General features: G+C 46.7%; 1 protein-coding gene across 2 annotated transcripts in view; it reads right to left on the bottom strand.

Annotated features, from left to right (window-relative positions):
• The window catches only part of MTMR14 (myotubularin related protein 14), an 81,341-nt gene extending 60,378 nt beyond the window's left edge, over positions 1 to 20,963 (bottom strand). For both annotated transcript variants that reach the window (XM_035106895.2, XM_035106897.2), the window contains exons 1-6: positions 20,631 to 20,963; positions 18,970 to 19,118; positions 5,343 to 5,451; positions 4,657 to 4,732; positions 2,760 to 2,820; positions 628 to 750 (exon numbers count right to left, since the gene is read on the bottom strand). In XM_035106895.2, the coding sequence (XP_034962786.2) occupies positions 628 to 750; positions 2,760 to 2,820; positions 4,657 to 4,732; positions 5,343 to 5,451; positions 18,970 to 19,118; positions 20,631 to 20,948 (836 nt within the window). In that variant the 5' untranslated portion in view covers positions 20,949 to 20,963. The remainder of the gene's footprint in view (positions 1 to 627; positions 751 to 2,759; positions 2,821 to 4,656; positions 4,733 to 5,342; positions 5,452 to 18,969; positions 19,119 to 20,630) is intronic.
• Between the last annotated feature and the right edge of the window lie 337 nt (positions 20,964 to 21,300).

Here is a 21,300-nt window from a genome sequence, read left to right as displayed (position 1 = left end):
TGAAAATGAAACCTGGTTGCTATATCCAGATAGTAGCAATAACTTGGCTTCCTTTACTTTTTTAAAACTCATTTCAATATATTTTTATCCCACCCCTTTCTCTGCAGTAGGGATGGGGAAACCTTGATATGTTACTGAACTCCAACTCCCATCAGCCCCAGCCAGCATGGCCAATAGTCAGGGATGATGGGAGATGCAGTTCAATATCTGGAGTGCTACAGCTTCCCCGTCATGACTCTACCCTCCTGTATTTATCCTCACAATACTGCATGAAGGCAGCTGAGGCCGAGTGATAGTGACCTGCTCACGGTTAGTTACTCAGGAAGCTTTAGGCCAGGCATCCCCGAACTTTGGCCCTCCAGATGTTTTGGACTACAATTCCCATCTTCCCCGACCACTGGTCCTGTTAGCTAGGGATCATGGGAGTTGTAGGCCAAAACATCTGGAGGGCCGCAGTTTGGGGATGCCTGCTTTAGGCAAACAGTGAGAACTACTGTGGAGTATCCCTGATCTAAACTGACCGCGGTCCTACACCTGCTCTCAGGAGCATCCTTCACCTGCAGTGCTTCTCAAAATTTGCCGGCAGCCAATTGGGACGCACAACACACAAATGGCACCCATACTTACTTCAAACCAAACTTCACTTTCTTGTTCTCCACCATCAAGTCACAGATGTACGCAACCGACAGGTACCTCAAGAGCTTGATGTCATGACCTCGGACCTTGTCGAACAGCTGCGAGTCTGCATTTCTGAAATACAGGACAAGGGGACGAGGTTTTTCCACCCCGAGGAAGAAATGCAGAAGGCTCACATTAGCAGAATCGCGGCATAAGCAAGTCCGACAAGCTAACACAAAACGCTTCACACAGCAGTCCTAATGCTCTACAATGGCCAAGACCAAGGACATGATAAGCCGGGTGATTCTCCTGTGCAAGACCCGTTGATTTCAACGTGGCTTTTGCAGGAGAGCTTCCCTGATGGATGGTGTCCCAGCTCAGTAGTAAAAGCATCTGAAGAACCTCTTTAGGAAAATGGGTTACATTTTTTTATCCAAATCTCTGGAGGTTCTTAGAATCATAGAATTGCAAGAGACCACAAGGGCCATAAAGAAGGCTGGACTATGAGAGCTGGACTATGAGAGCTGGACTATGAGAGCTGGACCATAAAGAAGGCTGATCTCCGAAGAATTGATGCTTTTGAATTATGGTGCTGGAGGAGACTCTTGAGAGTCCCATGGACTGCAAGAAGATCAAACCTATCCATTCTTAAGGAAATCAGCCCTGAGTGCTCATTGGAAGAACAGATTGTGAAGCTGAGGCTCCAATACTTTGGCCACCTCATGAGAAGAGAAGAATCCTTGGAAAAGACCCTGATGTTGGGAAAGATTGAGGGCACTAGGAGAAGGGGACGACAGAGGACGAGATGGTTGGACAGTGTTCTCGAAGCTACGAACATGAGTTTGACCAAACTGCGGGAGACAGTGGAAGACAGGAGTGCCTGGCGTGCTATGGTCCATGGGGTCACGAAGAGTCAGGCATGACTAAACGACTAAACAACAACAACAACAAGGGCCATCTAGTCCAACCCCCTGCCAAGCAGGGGGTTTCTTGTAAGGGAGCACATCTACTATGAAAACGTACATTGATTTAGGTGTCCTGTCCTAACTCCTTATTCTGGGGGTGGTTCTGTAGGGGTTACTGAGAACTCCAAAAAGGTCCCCAACAACTTCCAGAATTAAGGCCTCCAGAATTAACTGGGGGGGGGAGCTAAGCCAAACCACTTATACAATCAAATTTAGAAGTCACACACATCCAACACTGCCCTGTGAGTGGCAAACAAGCAGGTCCTTGAGAGAAGATTTTAATTGGCCTAAAATTACCAGAAGGAATAATCTTAAAACTGCAAGCTATGCACTAACAATGGAGCCCATTCTGCTGATGGGTTTTTAAAGTTTTGCTTCAAACTGTTCTTTTGATCTTGATGAAGTCTGAAAATACTTTATTATTGATATTTCTATGCTCAGATTTTAGGACTGCTTTTTATGAGTTGTTCTTCAGTTTTGTTTTAAATTCTATTGTGAAGCACTTCCAAGTGCCTTACTGTAGTACAGCCAGGCTATATGTTTGTGGAATAAAAAAAAAACCCCAAACAAACCCAAGAAGAAATATTGGCAGCAAATGTGTAGGACTTGCTCTCAGTCCACCTCCCATACGATCCTTCCTCCACCCCACCCCACCCCACCCAAACTCTGCAGCCCAGAAAAAGCATCATTGGACTGGCCTGTTCTCACAGAACACCAAACACTGCTTTGCGACCCACAACAGCCAAGTACCTCCCTGCCTCGAGAGAGATGAAATTATGGAAGTGCAAATTTTTCTGTTACTGCAGCTCCATGGTGGCAGGAAAGGTCCCTCTTACATTTTCTCCCTGCCATGCCAGCGTAAAGAAGAGTTTGGATTTGATATCCCGCTTTATCACTACCCGAAGGAGTCTCAAAGCGGCTAACATTCTCCTTTCCCTTCCTCCCCCACAACAAACACTCTGTGAGGTGAGTGGGGCTGAGAGACTTCAGAGAAGTGTGACTAGCCCAAGGTCACCCAGCAGCTGCATGTGGAGGAGCGGAGACACGAACTCGGTTCACCAGATTACGAGTCTACCGCTCTTAACCACTACACCACACTGGTGTAAAGCAGATCCATGAAGGAAAAGGAGTCTAAACTTTGTCTGACATATTTGTAGGTGGTTGGGTCAAACAGACCTGTAGGCAGAGTCCTCTTCTGACATGTCCTCTGTATCTGCCCAGGCATCGTCTGTGCCCCCTGCAAAGAAGACACCAAGAGAAGTTCAGCATATTGGTAGCCAACAGCCTCTGCCCTAAACAGTTTGGGTCAGCTGGCAGAAGAATCTCAGCACTTCTCCCACAAAGCATGGTTCTGGACTTCCTGCGTGTTCCAGTAATGTAAGATGCTGTTTGTGATGATGAACGAGTCCTAAGATCACCAGGTTCGTCCCACGTAAGCGACTCGCTTGCCGCCTCACAAACTGGAAGGATACTACCAACAGGACCAGCTTTATTACAGAGCTTTTCCCTTCAGCCCCACCTCTCGTTTCACTGATGGGGAATTGCGGAGGGTTGGGAAATTGCTCCAAGGTGATGCAGACCCCCAAAACGACCCTGCGAGGTAGGCTAGGCTGAGATATTGCAGCTAAAATGACACAGATTACAGCACACTGGCACTCAATGACTTCATGGCTCTGAAGAGATCAGAATCCTACGCGCATACGTGAAACATATCGAGTCGATAAGGAACGGGTGCCTGCTTCCTGCATGGTAAAGCAAGTGGTGCTAGCCATAAATCAAGACTGTTCATTTAGTCTAGGTGAAGAAATTGATGCATGCAGTAACACTAACAGTTTCAACTCTTTATTTAAAGAAACAAAACAAAAGACAGGATTGGGGAACTTTTTTGGCCCGGTGGGCCAGATCCTTATCTGCTCCCACCTCATGGTATAGCTTTACCTGACAACCACCTGACATCACAATGATGTCAGATGATTGACATGTGGCCTCTCCAGCTCACATGCTCAGTGCTTCCCAGACACCAGGGACAGGGCTGTGGCTCAGCCGCTTTCTGCAGAGATCAGCAATGCAACAGAGATGCCTTCAGGAAACTGAGTCATGCAGCGGATCCTTTGCAGAAAGCTGGGCTGCAGTCATCGGCCATCAGCACAACTCGGTGACACAGCCAATAGCAACAGGCATGACCTCACCACCCTTTTAGCTGATGGGTGGGGACTTCAATGCTTTCTGCAGCGATAAGCTGCGTGATCAGGGTGCCCACAAAGAAGTCTGTCACGTGGCCAATCCAGTTGCACCTGTACCTGTACCTGCCCTACACTTGACTCCTCATATGTGACGTCAGCTGTGGGGCAGCTGGGTGTGGTTTGGGGGAAACAGCCTCGCCCAACAGATTGGGACCTGTGCTGGACCAAATATGACCAGAGGTTCCCCACCCAAGTTAAAGACCTTAATGCTGTGATGACCTCCTGAAGGTGTACGGGCAATCAGAAAACAGGGGAGGGGAGTCTTAGCATTGAGTGCAGCTCCCCGTAATTAAGAGGACAATTATCTAAATTTCATATTTTGCATAACTTGAAAGTTGGAAATCAGAGTTTCTTTGTGCAACATGTAGCTCCCTTGGCCCAGAGGTTTTGCTTCGTTTCTGAAATGCAGAATCTATGCAGCAGTGTCTAAGGAATGAAAAAAGCCACCCTGGTCTCAGTCCTCCTGTGTGACCAGGGATTCCCGCAATTGCTTCATCACTTAAGACATGCAACGAAGATGCCCTGGGGAGCAGACTCCAATACTGAAACAGGAAGCCTCTGCTTACGGAGGAGCTTGCGGACCCAAAAGACAAGGCCACAAATGGTTACCACCACCTGACAATACCCTTTGCGTATTCCTCTCCTTGCAGAACTTGCCAGCTTTGGCTTTCTAGGGAACATGAGTTTGGTTTCCGTTTTGAACTAAGCCACTGTCCTCAATGGCAGCTCAAGCCTGCTGCTCACACCCATTTTCAAGGACGCTCCCCCAACTAGCGTTATAAAACAGAGATAACACATGGCAACTATTATCAAACCAACACCTCCCTTACCTGAGAAAATGTAGTTGTATCCTGTGCGCCCATAAAGTTCCCCCCACCCCGCCAGGGTGGCCGATCGGCATATATGCTGAGGAAAGAGAGAGATGCAACAAATGACCATCAAAGCACAGAGAAGCAATGGACCCCCCTCCTCCTCCCAGCCTTTTCCCATTCCGAATTCAAGAGAGTCTGGGCTTTGCACTCATGGTCTGCGCTGTGCCTTCCGGATGGAGGTCTGCATGGCTCACAGGTCAGGCTTAATTACTTCCCAACCCTCTGCTAAGCTACATTTCCCCATGATTCTACTTTGCACCACTATTTGCAATTCCTTTTTAACTAATATCAGCTGTGTGCGCTTCATTAGCATGCTCTTTGAACCGTCTCTCCCCCAAACCGTTAATGAGCGGGATTAGGCTGGTCCCTGCAGGATCCTCTTTAAGTTCACCTATCAGTAGCAGAGCCGAAACAAATCTGCAAGTTACCGAGCAGCTTATCAAACGCGTCAGCCCAGCCTCAGTCTGCACAGGTGCATGCCCGCTTGACTTGGGAGCAACAAAGAAAGGTTGTCAAGAGACTGTTGCACCCGCTTTCTAGAGCCTTCTGCTCATGGGTGAAGGCACCCTCCAGTAAAATCGTGCGAAAGCTACAATGAGACATCCACATAAGAAAAGCAAACCATGAAAGTCAAACAGCTTTACCTTGCCCTTGTAGAGGATGACGGGGCAGACAAACCGCCCTCTGCACCTGGCCATTTTACTGCGGTGGATGAGGTCTTGCAGCTTGCCAACTTGGACGGTGCTCTCGAATCTATTGGAGGCAAAACAGGCCATTACCTGCACAGGCACCAATTGCAGATTGGAGGGGACAGGTGTTGCCTGGATGTGCTTCCCAGGCTACAAGTGACTGCAAAATCTCATCTTGGCATACATTCAGTGAAAAGCCTGATAGCTTCTGTCATCTTGTTTTGAAGCCAACAGCTCAGGGGGAATGGGGGTGGGGAGAGACTTCCACTAACCAAAGGCTTGGTTTTGTTAACTCCACAGCCACCAAGGATGTGCACCTCACCTTTGACTGTCTTCTTGTTTAAAAGGCTTAGTGGCCACAAATATAACAGATCCTGGATCCAGACTCAGATTAGCTAACAAATAGAAGGAAATTTTAACCCTGCTCTCCCCACCAGCATTTGTTTAGTCGTTTAGTCGTGTCCGACTCTTCGTGACCCCATGGACCAGAGCACGCCAGGCACTCCTGTCTTGCACTGCCTCCCGCAGTTTGGTCAAACTCATGTTCGTAGCCTCAAGAACACTGTCCAACCATCTCGTCCTCTGTCGTCCCCTTCTCCTAGTGCCCTCCATCTTTCCCAACATCAAGGTCTTTCCCAAGGATTCTTCTCTTCTCGTGAGGTGGCCAAAGTATTGGAGCCTCAGCTTCACGATCTGTCCTTCTAGTGAGCACTCAGGGCTGATTTCCTTAAGAATGGATAGGTTTGATCTTCTTGCAGTCCATGGGACTCTCAAGAGTCTCCTCCAGCACCATAGCATAGCATACGTAAGTAAGTAAGCAAGCAAGCAGAGAGATGGCAATGGCTACAAGGCTGGTGGCCTTACCGAGGAGAGACCCAAATGCAGATCTCCACAGTCTAGATCAGGTTTCAATTTGTTCACCACCACTAATATCAGACACCGATTCAGAACTGATAATGGTTTCCTTGGAGTTGGGTGGAAAGGAGACACAGGGTGTCATTTGCATACTGATGAGACTGAACTCCAAATCCCTGAATGACCTCTCTCGGTGTTTTCATCTAGATGTTGAACAGCACGGGAGACGAGATGGGAGGACACCCTAGAAGCCTCCCAGCGCCACATTCTTGAACTGTCCCTCAAAGTGGTACTGGAGCCACCATGAAAAAAAAATGATAAAAGTTCCACCCGTCAGGTGGTCTGCAACAGGCATCCCCAAACGTAGGCCCTCCAGATGTTTTGGACTACAATTCCCATCTTCCCCGACCACTGGTCCTGTTGGCTAGGGATCATGGGAGTTGTAGGCCAAAACACCTGGAGGGCCGCAGTTTGGGGATGCCTGGTCTAGAATAAATGGTCAATAGTACTGAAAGCCTCCCAGAGGTCCAGCAGAACCAACTAGGACATACTACCAAAGTCGTCTGCCCGACAACCAGGCCTTGAATGCCATCTTTTTTTGACAATCCAGTAACATCTGGAGCAGAGATGTGTTCATATGCTCAAGCACATTGCCCAAGAACGGAAAATGAGTGAGCCTGGATCCCTTCTCAACAAAGTGGGTATTTAATGGGGAGGCAGGATGAGGCAGGATCTGAGGATTACCAAAAATCCTGGGAAGGGATCTAACACACCTCCAATGCCACACTTTCCACTTTGGTCTGAGTACCTGCTGCTTTATTTCTGGATAAAAACAAATCCAGCATTTAATAGGCACCAATTGGCCTGGATCATCATATCTTGGCTTCATAAACAGAGATACGCCTAAACCTTTTGCCTAACTGCTCCAGCCTCATACCACCTCTTCCCCACCACATAATACACAATAAGACAGTAAGTCTTCAAATTAAGCCTAGTTTCCCATTTCAGTGAAATCTTTCACAAGCCAGGTTGTTAAACCTATTTAGGCCTGTGGTTTAAGATCCTGGCTTGTTCCAATCTGATAACCATTGTTTCCTGGTCCAGATGAAATGGGAAACTGTGGTTAGTTGAAGAATTCCAGGTTTAATTGTGGCACACCAAGGAGGAAATCAGCGGCACATAAAGTCAGTTGGTGAGTACAGTCATACCTCGGTTTAAGTACACTTCGGTTTCAGTACTTTCAGTTTAAGTACTCCGCGGACCTGTCTGGAACGGATTAATCCACTTTCCATTACTTTCTATGGGAAAGTTCGCTTCAGGTTAAGTACGCTTCAGGTTAAGTATGGACTTCCAGAACCAATTGTGTACTTAAACCGAGGTACCACTGTAATAAGCTATGGCATGATCACCTGAATGTAGCCTGCATAAGAGAACACAAGGGCTAAAAATTCTTCCCCCAGGGAGGACTGTATTTGCTATATGAATTCAAAGATGGGAGATGAAAAGAAGAGTGAAAGAGGAGCAGTTGAGGAGAAATACGGTAGCTTTGCCCATGAAAGGCTTCGCTGACTACACGATTCTTGAGAGACACTGGAGAAACAGTGGCTTGATTGAGAGACTCTCCCAAGGTCCAGGGGAAGGAGCACGTGAGAGGCGGGGTCAACTGCAGCCAGTTCCCAAGGAATGCCAGTTAACACTTGATGGTTTCAAATTTATTCCAGTAGGCAGATCAAAAGATCTGGCCCCTCACTCTATTACCTTAATGAGGCTTAAGTTGGCTCCTGGTCCCTCTGTATTTAATTCAAAGGTTCAGCCTGAGTAAGCAACTGCGATATATGAAGCACAAAATAAGCTGTGATCCACCCCAAACCACACATCCCCACCCCCTTCCATCACCGAGACACTGCACAGGATGAGGTTCCCTGGTACAGCATCTGGCTCAAAGCTTCACCTTAGTGCCAAGCACTCTCAAATGAACTTGTCTCGCAAGAGCTACTCTGGTTCGCTTGAGTGCCTCACAGTGGCAAAACGAAGCTTTCTGACAGATACACTGCAACTCCACAATATTCCAGATAGGTCTTTAAAATGTCTTTGCCAACCTGCTGCCCTCCAGATGTTTGAGACTTATAGCCCAAAATGTCTGGAGGGCCAAAGTCTTCCTTGAAACGATCACCTTTAACAATCCACCTCTCAATTTTTTGCTACCGCCAAAAATTGCCCAGGGGAGGGGCAGGGGGAGAGGAACTCATCTACAAGTTAGACCAGGCATAGGCAACCTTGGCTCTCCAGATGTTTTGGAACTACAACTCCCATGATCCCTAGCTAACAGGGCCAGAGGTGAGGGATCGTGGGAGTTGTAGTTCCAAAACATCTGAAGAGCCAAGGTTGCCTATGCCTAAGTTAGACCAAATACTAGAGATACCAGATGTGCTGCTTTCCTCACACTGGACCACCTCTTGCATCAGGCGCCTGCTTATAAGCCCCTTTTGCATTGCTGTTGTTGAAAAAAGAAAAAGAACAAGAAGCATATTCTATGTATTGTGTAAGATGATTTTTTTGCATCTAATTTTGCGTACAGTTTGGCTGTTTTTAGAAACAGCAATGCAAAAGTGTTGAGCTGCATGTAGTGCGATATTTCTGCATCATATAATTTTATGTATATGCTGATAACACATATGTATTTTTCTCCAGTGTTATAACGTATTTTATGCATTATAACATATGCTTATAATTGGTGCTTGGCACTTTAGGAAACCTGGACGGCCTGTGTGCATTTAATAAGGGATGCAACAATATGAGAATTGTTCTTGTTTTTAGCAGGATGGGGGAAGTTGACAATATTGAGGATCAAAGCAGGTTTTCTAGCAACTGGTATGCAGAAGTATTGGAGGCAGAGCACAACCATTGTGGCTACTAGCCAGTGCTAGTCTCATCCTCCATGAATTTGTCTGATGATCGTCTCTCAAAGCCATCCCAGTTGGTGGTCATCCAAGATAACTGCCCCATCCTCCTTCAAGTACTCTGATCCCAAGCCTGCTTCGGGGCTTCACAAAACGAAATAACCAGGAACTTTGAATCGCGTCTGGAAATAATCCTTCTATTTTGCACCAGCAGCCAATGAGTTGTATAATATGACCCCATTACATACGATCCCTGAACTGTAGCTCTTGCTTATTGGGGGTGAGCAAGTGCCTTTCTCTCCACGGATGTCGGCGTAGCGTTCGTTAAAAAAGAAGAAGAAGAAGCACGGAACATTTTGCGCGGCACAGCTGCCGTTTGGGCACCTTCTCTATGCGTGCCAACCTCGGGGACAGGAGAAAGGCCCTGCCACCTGCCCAGCCAGAGGGTGCCAGGAACACACATCCGGCCACCTAATGGTGCCAGGGAACTGGACGCTTTTGAACTCGCGGCTGCAGTTCCCTCCGACACACAGGAGAATGCTGCGGTTATGCCAGGCAGGAGCCGGTGCCCAGCCGAGAACCGTGCCCAAAGCGCAATGATTTTATGCCAACTCCATTAAAGTTCCCAAGCCCTCTTAAAAGCCTCTGTAAGCCAAGGGGTTGCTATGGCAACCCAGACCCCTGCTTATGAAAAATACATAAAGTACAACATTTCCAGTTTTGCATGTTTTTTTAAATTTTAAAAAACCCTCTTTTAAGGACGAGCGAGGAAGCAAGTACCGCCAGCTTAAAGTCCCATAGAATATTCTATTACCCTGTGCAGTTCACACATCCAGCCCGTAAAACAGTCTGCTTTATGTGGTCACGTAGCTGCTGCTGCTGCAGAACCACCCCCTGCCATTAAGGACAAGGGGCAAAGCAATAACTCCTCCAGGGGGGTTCACAGAACCACCACCACCACTGCCCTGCCCCATTCAGTTGGATGGGCAAAGAGGACCATGATAGCCAATTCCCTGAACACATGGGGCATGTATGTGCAAAGGAACAGTAAAGGTAAAGGGGCCCCTGTTCATTAGGTCCAGTCGGGACCGACTCTGGGGTTGCGGCACTCATCTTGCGTTATTGGCCGAGGGAGCCAGCGTACAGCTTCCAGGTCATGTGGCCAGCATGACAAAGCCGCTTCTGGCGAACCAGAGCAGCACATGGAAACGCCGTTTACCTTCCCGCCAGAGCAGTACCTATTTATCTACTTGCACTCTGACGTGCTTTCAAACTGCTAGGTTGGCAGGAGCTGGGACCGAGCAATGCGAGCTCACCCCATTGTGGGGATTCGAACAGCCGACCTTCTGATTGGCAAGCCCTAGGCTCTGTGGTTTAACCCACAGTGCCACCCGCGTCCCTTAAAGGAACAGTAGAATGCTCAAAACCAAATCAAATCAATTTAAATCATGATTTAAATCACTAGTCAGTAAAACTTGATTTAAATCATTATCGATTTTTTAGAGAAAGATTCATTCTTGCTGGTATAATCTTAATATTTACAACCAGATGAAGGTTTCATTTTTGGAATAATAAATTTTCAGAGTTGTTTTTGCAGTTATATCAAAAATTACTGCTTTGGTTATACTATTAGAAATACATTGACAAGATAATTATGAAATTATTGTGAGGTTTAATAAGTTAACGGTTTATATTTGGATAACTTTTCTGCTGTACTTTACTGGAAGGAGAAAAATAATCATTTCCTTAATAACAATTTAAACAATTTATTTAACTAATACAATAGCATTATAGCATATGCATCTATGTTTGTTAACTGATGTGGTTAAACAATTTAAAAACAAAACAAACTTATACTGAGTTTTAGGTAAAGGGTAAAGGGACCCCTGAACCATTAGGTCCAGTCGCGGACGACCCTGGGATTGCAGCGCTCATCTCGCATTATTGGCCGAGGGAGCCGGCGTACAGCTTGCGGGTCATGTGGCCAACATGACTAAGCTGCTTCGAACCAGAGCAGCGCACAGAAACGTCGTTTACCTTCCCGCTGTAGCGGTACCTATTTATCTACTTGCACTTTGACGTGCTTTTGAAGTGCTAGGTTGGCAGGAGCTGGGACCGAGCAACGGGAGCTCACCCCATCGTGGGGATTCGAACCGCCGACCTTCTGATCGGCAAGCACTAGGCTCTGTGGTTTAACCCACAGCGCCACCCGCGTCCCTAGACTGAGTTTTAGCACACATGAAAAACTTAAAACAAATCCTTATTTCCTGATGAATAGCCTTTGGACCATAATGTAACTTAAATAGAAAATTATCTTTAGATTTTTCCTCCAAAAGCATTTTATTTTAAAAATCCGATATTTTAAAAAAATCTGATTTACATTTTTTAAAAATCCAATTCCCCCACCCCCCAAAATCATTTATTTTTATCCATCCTGCTCAAAACAGAGGGACAGGTCAGAGGTGGGGAATCCGTGGCCCTTCAGAGAGCATGGCAAATGGTCTGGGATGACGGGGATCCAGCTGCAGAGCAGCAGAAGAGCCATAGCTCAGTGCAGAAGGTCCCAGGTTCAACCCCAGCATCTTCAGGTAGGGCTAAGCAAGAGCCCCGTCTGACATCCCAGAGAGTCATTGCCAGCCAGTATAGACCAGTGGCTCCCAATTGGTGGTCCATGGACCCCCTGGGGATCCATGAAACCCACCCAGGGGGTGCTGTAGCACCATTCACATGACCCAAAATATCAGAGAGGCCTAGGACCCTCGTACTTACGGGACCGCCTCTCCTGGTATGCCCCGCAGAGGACCCTCAGGTCCACAAATAGTAACAGCTTAAGGGTCCCAGGCCCTAAAGAAGCCAGACTATCCTCCACAAGGGCCAGAGCCTTTTCAGTGATGGCGCCGACCTGGTGGAATGCTCTGTCCCATGAGACTAGGGCCCTGCGGGACTTGATCTCCTTCCGCACGGGCTGTAAGACAGAGTTATTCCGCCTGGCCTTCAATTTAGCCTGATCTGTCACCCCTTTCTCCTTTCCTTTTTTTTTTATGAAGAAACCCTTCTGGGTCCCCACATCAAAAATTTCCCTGGTCTCCTTGCTGGCCTTAGCAGGACTAACTTGGCCAGTTGCCCTGGTGATGCTATATTGATGTGTATTTTACGTTGTTTTTAAGTTGTCTTTGGTTGATGTTTTATATTTGTTGTTAGCTGCCCTGAGGCCGGTTTCTAAACCGGGAAGGGCGGGGTATAAATATAAAATTTATTATTATTAACATTATTAACATTTTCACAAAGGAGGGGGGTCCATGGATTGGCTTTCAAAAAACAAGGGGGTCTGCAGTACTTAGTTATTTCGCAACCTCTGGTGTAGACAATGCTGAGCGAAATGGATCAACGGCCTGACTCTGCCCAGGGCAGCTTCCTGTGTTACTTATGAAGCTAGTAGCTAGTAGCCGCAAAGCTCTTTGAAGTACTGGCACAAAGACAGCTGTCTACGTTCCTATCCTTACTCTGTTTTTCAAGCAATCGCCCTGGCCATGTCCGTTTTTGCTTTCTGGGAAGGAGGAAGGTAGGTTTTGAGGAAAGGAGCCAATTCTGATTTGTGCAAGAATGCATCATAGGGCAGGGTTGTTTTTCCTTGTCCCCCTCAGCCCTTCCTCATTTAAAACAGGAACTCTTTAAAAAAAATTACAGTAGTTGCCAACGGAATTGCAGTTAATAATAATAATAATAATAATTTATTATTTATACCCCGCCCATCTGGCCGGGTTCCCCCAGCCACTCTGGGCGGCTTCCAACAAAACAGAAATTCTAAAATACAGAGATCCATCAAACATTAAAATTCAGAAATCCATCAAACATTAAAAGCTTCCCTAAACAGGGCTGCCTTGAGATGCCTTCTAAAGGTCTGGTAATTGTTGTTCTCTTTGACCTCTAGTGGGAGGGCATTCCACAGGGTGGGTGCCACTACCGAGAAGGCCCTCTGCCTGGTTCCCTGTAACTTGGCTTCTCGTAGTGAGGGAACCGCCAGAAGGCCCTCGGAGCTGGACCTCAGTGTCCGGGCAGAACGATGGGGGTGGAGACGCTCCTTCAGGTATACCGGACCGAGGCCGTTTAGGGCTTTAAAGGTCAACACCAACACTTTGAATTGTGCTCGGAAACGTACTGGGAGCCAATGTAGGTCTTTCAGGACCGGTGTTATGTGGTCCTGTGGTTCATTCATTTGTTCTGCTGTTTCACTACAGATCTGGATATCTGGATCTACATGAGCTGTTTGGCCCCTCCAAGATATTTATCAGCAATATATTCATTCATTCATTCATTCATTCATTCTCTCTCTCTCTCTCTCTCTCTCTCTCACACACACACACACACACTCCCCATCCCACTAGCAGCTGGGATGATTCAGTTCTTCTGCCAGCTAAGTAATCTGCAAATGAAAGTAGGGTGGATTCTGGATTGCAGCAGCAGAATTTCCAAAGCAAGGAGGGAAAAGGACTATATGATTTGGTCATAGAATGAAGGGCTGAATCAGTTCTCAGCTTATTTTGGATGGGGAAGATGGGAATGCGTTGAAAGGTGCCTTCTGCCTCCCCCACCACAAAACGAGCACTAACGTTCTGTTTGCAGAGAACCCTGCAAGCATTTGTTGGCGTGCGCAAAGTATCTGAGCAGAGCTAGTAATCCCTCACTGGCGTCGGAACTGGGCAGGGTTTGACATAAACTCTTAAGAGCTGCTCACGGGAAAATGGAAGGACGAGCAGCAGCCTCTTCTCGAGAGCCAGTATGGCACAGTGGCTAGGGTTCAACGCTTAAGGCCAAGGAGATGCAGGTTCAAATTCCCTCTGAGTGACCATGGATCATTCACAAACGCTTTCATCCTTACCTGCCTCACAGGGTTGCTGTAACACAGCAGTGGGGGAGGGCACACACCATGGATTAAAAACCCGGAATCAAGTTTAAATTAGAAGCGGCAGCTGTAGTTTTGATATGCTGTGCAACCTATTCCATATTCCGCTGGTCCTCCTGTCTTCAGTACATGGAGCTGTACATGGCCAGATTTATGAATGTCATAAACAAGGTGTATTCTCACCCCTTTTCTTGTTAATTTGTTTTTATCAGATTTTCCAGAGCACATTCAAAAAACAGATTCACATGCTCCCCCCCAATCAATCAAAACCCGGTCCCACTGTTATGGCAAGCAGATGATACGGCCTTATTATCATTGACTAGGATAGGTCTGCAACGTCTTTTACTCTCCCCGATTTCCTATTGTGAAACCAATAAGCTCTCAATAAATTATGAGAATACCAAAAATTCTGGTCTTCTCTTCCGGAAATTAGAGAAATGGAAAATAAGAGGGCAAGAAATCCAGCAAGTAAAGACGCACAAATATCTCGGAATTTTATTCCAGAGCAACTCAGGTTGGCCAAACCATCGCAGAAGTGCTATAAAGCAGGCAAAATGTACTCCTCAGCAGCAATTCGCTTTTATTTTCAGAAAGGTAGCCGATTTATACCAGCTGCTATTTACTTTTTTTCAAGCGAAAGTGTCATCCCAGCTACTTTTTGGGATCCCAATATGGATAATGCAAGATGAGCGTCGCAACCCCAGAGTTGGTCACGTCTGGACCTAATGGTCAGGGGTCCCTTTATCTTTACCTTTATATAATAGTGATTTAGATAAGATACACTCAAGTTTCTTGAGATGTATCCTGGAGCTCCCAAATTCAATCAAGTATAAAATTATGTGTGCAGAACTAGGAATACACACGATGGAATACTGGGTGTGGGCAAGCATTATAAATAAAATACTGGTTGTGTTGCCATTTCCGTTGCCAGCCTTCAAGTCTGCTTTAGGGACTCTTATAAATCTAGATGGTTCCAACTCTTACATAGCAAAATCAGATCTACTGGTATTGACTTGGAACACTTGAATAATTCAAGTAAGCAATATATTTATCATAATATTCCAATCAGATTAAGGGACATTGAAAAACAAAACAATGAGTCAGCTGTAAATAAATTTTGCTCCCCCAGGTTTTATGGTTTAAATACAACAGGTAACAGGGGTGCTTATATTTCAAAATTAATAATTCCAATCCAAAGCAGGGCCTTTGTTAGCCCGACTGAACGTTTCCCCCTCAGCTTTTGTCAAGGGCAGAACATATTCTTTTCTACTGTCCATTGTACAACCAGCTACGCAAACACGTGTTATTGAGCTTTTTGAGTAGTCCAACATCATGGCACAATGAAAATATCAGATTCTATCTCTCTGACATTAACCTGGAAGTAACTGAAAGGGTGGCTGAGTTTTTTATCAATAGTATCTCTCAGAGCGGTGAATGGCACTATTTAGCAAGAAGAAACGTCAATGAAAATATTCGTTATTACATATTTTTAGACTAGCCCCAAGAGATATCAGGTAGCAAAGAGCTCCACGGCTGCACTGATCTAAGCCCTGGAAACGGGTCAAGAACTCAATGCCATGGGTGAAAATGCTAATGTCTGAAGATCATATCAACATCATTTTGCCATATTCCCTACAGATCTTAGCCTGCCAAAAATGGCTTGGCGGGCCAGCCTCAGAAGTTTGGCAGGACTAATTGGGCCCGTGGGCTAGAGATTCACAAGCACAACCCTAGGATATATAGGGGGGAAAGTATCTTATAGGGGGGGAAAGTAAGCATAGGAAGATTTTCCAACAATAACATTGTCTGGAAAAGCCACTTCACCGTTAATAAACTCTGTGCCCTTAGCTGTCAAACAGGCAAGGGCAAATGGAGTGCAATAAGCAATGCTGGGAATCATGTTAGCTCCTTTATGATACTGAAGTTGGTGTTGGGGCAAAGCAGGTGAGGTGTGCAACACAGGAGGAGGAGAAGCGAAGCACAAAGCTGCAATACAGGAAAGTAGTGTTCCCTCCCCGAATACTTGCAGAGCAGAGTGTTTTAGTGGTTTGGTTAACCAGGCAGGATGCATCATGGTTTGGCAACCTCCCGAAATACCAATCCAAATTTGAATTAAATCTCCAATAGGAAGTTCGAATAAAAACAAAGCGTCATTCAATTGACGCTGCTGCAGTCTCCACCTCTCCTCTCTCAGTGCAATCTCAGAAAGAGCAGGCAAAGGTTTGGTAGCTGAAGAGACAAGTTGATGCATTGATTCAGTCCAAGAACCAATACTTTTGTCAACTCCTGGACAAGACAGACCTCCTTTCCAACACACTGAATTTTGCAACTCGCCACATCTTTCTGAGTTCTCACTACGAATAGGAGGGGACTGAAACTAAGCTCAGGATTTTTCAACTGCGTTTGCAAAATCCTCATTTCCCATCTCTTCAGGGTCAGAAGCCACTTTCTACCTTCTGATCTAGACAGTATTATCAAACGGTACAGTTTACACCCAAGTCATCGTTTTGGTTTTCAAAGCAGCAAGAAAGCTGAAGTGAAAAAACTTCAGAGGAACCAAAAGGGCAATGAAAGCTACCCAGGCATGAAAAACACGCAAACATCACATGGGTACACCCTGCAGCTGGTGGGCACATTAAGCAGCAGCACAGCTCAGCACTGCTGTGCATGAGTCAAATTTGCAAACGGAAATAACTTTACTGACTGCAGCTAGCTTAGCCATTAAAGATGGAAAAAGAGAAGTCCACCTATACTGACGAATGGCATTTGAGACTTCAGGGCAGGGCTTCTGGATGGGGATGAACTCCCTCTGAAGGAGCAAGTGCATATCGTGGGGGTACTCCTGGATACCACGTCATCGTTGTTGTTGTTGTTATTTACTAAATTTGTATACCGCCCTTCATCCAAAGATCTCAGGGAGGTTCACAGAATAAAGATACTTTAAAATACAGAATAAAACCACAAAGTTCATAACAAAAGACCAAAAACCAAACAAGACAAATAACAAAACAAAGCAATAACTCCCACCCACCCATTTTAAAAAGGCATTGGATGTCAATCAGCCAAAGGCCTGGTTAAAGAGGAACGTTTTGGCCTAGCACCTAAAAGTGTATAATGAAGGTGCCAGGCGAACCTCCCTGGGGTGAGCATTCCACAAGCCACTGCAGAAAAGGCCCGTTCCCATGTTGCCACTCTCTGGACCTGACATAGAAGAGGCACACAAAGAGAAGGGCCTGGGATGATGATTGCAAAGTCCGGATTGGTTTATCTGGGGAGAGGTGGTCTGTGAGATCTAGTGATCACATCAACGTACCTTGGAAATATCAGCAACCTGGTTCCCAAGCTGGTTATGGCTACACTGAGGGTTGTTAGAGGGTAAGGGCAGTTAAAAAAGCAGAGACATCAGCTTGCCGACAAAGCTATGGTTAAAGCTATGGTTTTCCCAGTAGTGATGTATGGAAGTGAGAGCTGGACCATAAAGAAGGCTGATCGCCGAAGAATTGATGCTTTTGAATTAGGGTGCTGGAGGAGACTCTTGAGAGTCCCATGGACTGCAAGAAGATCAAACCTATCCATTCTTAAAGAAATCAGCCCTGAGTGCTCACTGGAAGGACAGATCCTGAAGCTGAGGCTCCAATACTTTGGCCACCTCATGAAAAGAGAAGACTCCCTGGAAAAGACCCTGATGCTGGGAAAGGAGAAGAGGACGAGATGGTTGGACAGTGTTCTCGAAGCTACCAACATGAGTCTGACCAAACTGCGGGAGGAAGTGGAAGATAGGAGTGCCTGGCATGCTCTGGTCCATGGGGTCATGAAGAGTCGGACACAATTAAACAATTAACCAACAACAAGAAGTGGTGCAGTTAGGCCTCACTGCATGCAAAGGATTATAAACAAGCTTACAGAGCTCGCTATTATAAAAAAATAGTGGTAAATTTATCAAGGAACATGCAACATATGACAAAATCTGCATGCAGATTCAAGTTCTGCATGGGAATTGAGTTCTGTATTAAGCAGCTCTAAAGTGTTTCAAAGCACAGCAGTGAAAAAAGTGAAAACATCCAACTGTGCAGATCTGTCATATGCTTTAATTTCTACTCGGCTATCACTTCATGGACTCCCATGACGTGCAAAGGCAGAACAATTCAAGCCACTGACGCACTGTGCTGGAGAGGGTTTGAATAGCGCAGATGTGTCCCTCTACCCAGCACTGCGGGGGTATCCCACTGGCAAGGGGCACCTCAATGCACTGCCTGAACATTAGGTAGATGGAAGTTGCCTACAGCAGCATTCCCATCAACAGAAACCCCTGAAACAGCATCAGGAAGGCCCATTGTAGGACCTGCTGAATCCTGAGCCAGCCCCAATGTCACTTGTGATGGCAACACCACCAATCTAGGCCATCTTGCTGCACCAGCATGGGAGTTTAAAAGAGGAGTAGACAAATTCACAGAGGATAAGGCTATCAGTGGCTACTATCTCTAATGGCTATGTTCTACCTCCACTGTCGGAGGTGGTACCATTTTAAATACCATTTTCTGGAAACCACACGAGGGGAGAGTGTTGTTATAATCAGGTCCTGCCTTGCAGGCTTTCCACAAGCATCTGGTTAGCCACGGTGCTAACAGGATGTTATGCTAGATGGGTCTAATCCAGCAGGGTTTTTTATATTCACTGGTTGCTACTTAACTTGCACACCACAGTAGCCTCTCATTCATAAGAAAAAACACAAGGGCAGCACCCAATACTTGTGCCCTTTATGTGAGCAGCCAATTTTAGAGCCAAGTAAATGGAACGAAAAGACTGATTAGTAACTTGCTAGTAGTACATCTCCCAAAAAACCAGTGACACACTTTGCAGGCCACACACGTGCTCAGGTTAATTTGGGTAAGACACAGTCCTCCCAAAAGCAGTCACAACTTACGTGTGCCTCTCTTGATCTGTGCTCTCATACTCCAAGAAGACAATCAGGCGGGGGTAATGGCTGCAGATTTCACCATTCCCATTGTGGATCACGCTGAAGCTGTAGTCCTTGCCGAACAACTCAAGACAGCATTTCTCAATGCGCTCTATCTAGTCAAGTCAAAAGAACAAACCAACAGTTATTACAGAATTATTGTTATTTATAAGCGGGGGTTCCGTTCTCGGCCGCTGTGCACATCAGCAGGACAAGTCTAAATCCCTTCCAGTCCGTTCTGCCCCTGCCCCACCCGCTAACAGCACACATGCCAGTAGCTGCACATGTGCTGACTGCGCACAAGTGGGGAGTTGGTTGTACTGTGATCCAAACCAAAGGTCTGGTACATTGTACGAACACTGTATATATGAGTTAAATAAATGCAAGTATGGAGCAAAACATTTGATCTTAAGGAAAACCTTGCTCCCTCAAAAATCCAATAACGAGACCCTCTGTATAGCTGGCATCTATCCCATGGACTTGCAGCAATTGAAATGCTTATCATTAAAATTCTGGTTATCTGGCAACCTTTGGACAGAGGAAACACATGACTCGCAATGTTCAACACGTGAGCATTAGGTTATTCTATAAATGAGGACAAGGTGCACCAATGAAGCACATCCAACCCACAAAGGCCATGCAGAATCCGATTATGCACTTGGGAGTATAGACATGGAGTAACCAGGGATGCTAGTATTGTCTACTTCTGTCCGTGTTAGGGAAGTTATGACTTCATGCAACATTGTACCTTCTCTCTCCACCCCACCTTCCTTTCCTAATCTGTTTTTACAGGGCTTATTTTGCATGAAGCACCATACAGTACAAGAAACCCAGAAAATTCCCATATAAGGATTCATTTTAAAACAACTGCACTAAAATAAGGGAGAAGCTTTGCAGTATTAACAGGGATTGTGTAGGGATCTCTTTTAATGGACAGCGATTTCACGCAGCAGAGAACAGATGTTGATTCACCTATCCACTCTTTTCAGCCAAAGCTTGGCTCCAAACTTGGTTCACAATAAATTACAAACTGACCCCCAACCACAGATAACGCTTCACATATCAGACAGACAGACAGAAGCTTACGCCATAATGGATTTGCCACATCTCTCTAAATACTGTATGTCCTCTTTTGCTGCTAATACGGCCTCCTCTCTGGAAGGCAATTAAAATGCAACAAAAAACACTTTCCAAATTTTTAGCTTTCTTTCAACCAGTGCTTAACTGTTGTTGTTCCCCCCCCCCAATGCTTTTAGCAGTTCTTTCTTATCTGTAAGCGAGTGCCTTGAACCCGCTGGGTAGAGGAAAGACAAGAGTATAAAACCCAGTGTGATGGGCTGGGTACAAATAATAAAACAAAACAACAATTCTCAGTTGCAGGCACGGCAGAGGAATGTCAAGCTGCCGTCCTGCTTATGCCTTTGATGATCGGTGGGGAATAATAATAATAAAAGGCATCTCCAAGCTGGAAGAAATTGTTCACCAGTGGGAGTGTTTTTTTTGTTTTTGTGCCAGTCATGCACTTCTCAGAGGAGAGGGATCAGTAGCAACCTGGGGGAACCGTTTAAGGCAAGGGCCTTGCAGAGCGGGGCTGAACGAGGCAGGCCCAGCCCACCCCTCAGGCTCACCTTGGCGTTGCTGCCGGCCCCGCCGCTGCCGCTGCCTCCACCTGCAGAGGTGCCTCCGCCGCTGCCACCGCCTCCCCCGCTACCGCCACCTCCATCCCGGGCCCGGTACTGCGCCCTCGAGAACTCCAGCAGCAGCTCCGCCAAAGCGCGCTCCCCGGCACCTGCCCCTTGAAGGGAGGAGGTGGGGTCGCCCGGGGCTCCTGCCATCCCCGCCCCGCACTCACGGGCCCGAGCCCCGGACTCGCCGCCCCTGCAGCGCCAGCGCCTTCTCCATCCCAACCGCCTTCCGCTTCCGGGAAAGGAGAGCGATGCCGTCATTACAGCGCGACACAAGAGCGAACACCACCACCACCACCACCACCGGCCGCCCGGAAAGGATATCCCTTCCCTATTGGCCCGAAGGGAGCGCGAAAACAACCCCCACCCCTCTTCAAGGGGAAGAAAAAGAAGAAGCGGAAGGGCGGGGCTTAGGAGAAGGAAGAGGAGATGTGAGGGGGCGTGCCCGCAGGTGGGGCTGTGTGGGCGGGGCCGGCAGCTGCTTCTTTTCCGGCTCGTTGGCAGAAGGAGCTGGGAATTGCGGGGCTGCGAGCCAATGGCTGCGCGTGGAACTTTGGTGGCAGCAGCGGGTTTTTGTGTGTGTGTGTTTCCTGTCGCGCGCGCCCAAAGCGAA

Source organism: Zootoca vivipara, chromosome 2 (assembly GCF_963506605.1).
Source record: "Zootoca vivipara chromosome 2, rZooViv1.1, whole genome shotgun sequence".
NCBI lineage: Eukaryota > Metazoa > Chordata > Lepidosauria > Squamata > Lacertidae > Zootoca > Zootoca vivipara.
The sequence above is the reverse complement of the archived record's forward strand: the minus strand, read 5'-3'. Positions and strand labels throughout refer to the sequence as shown.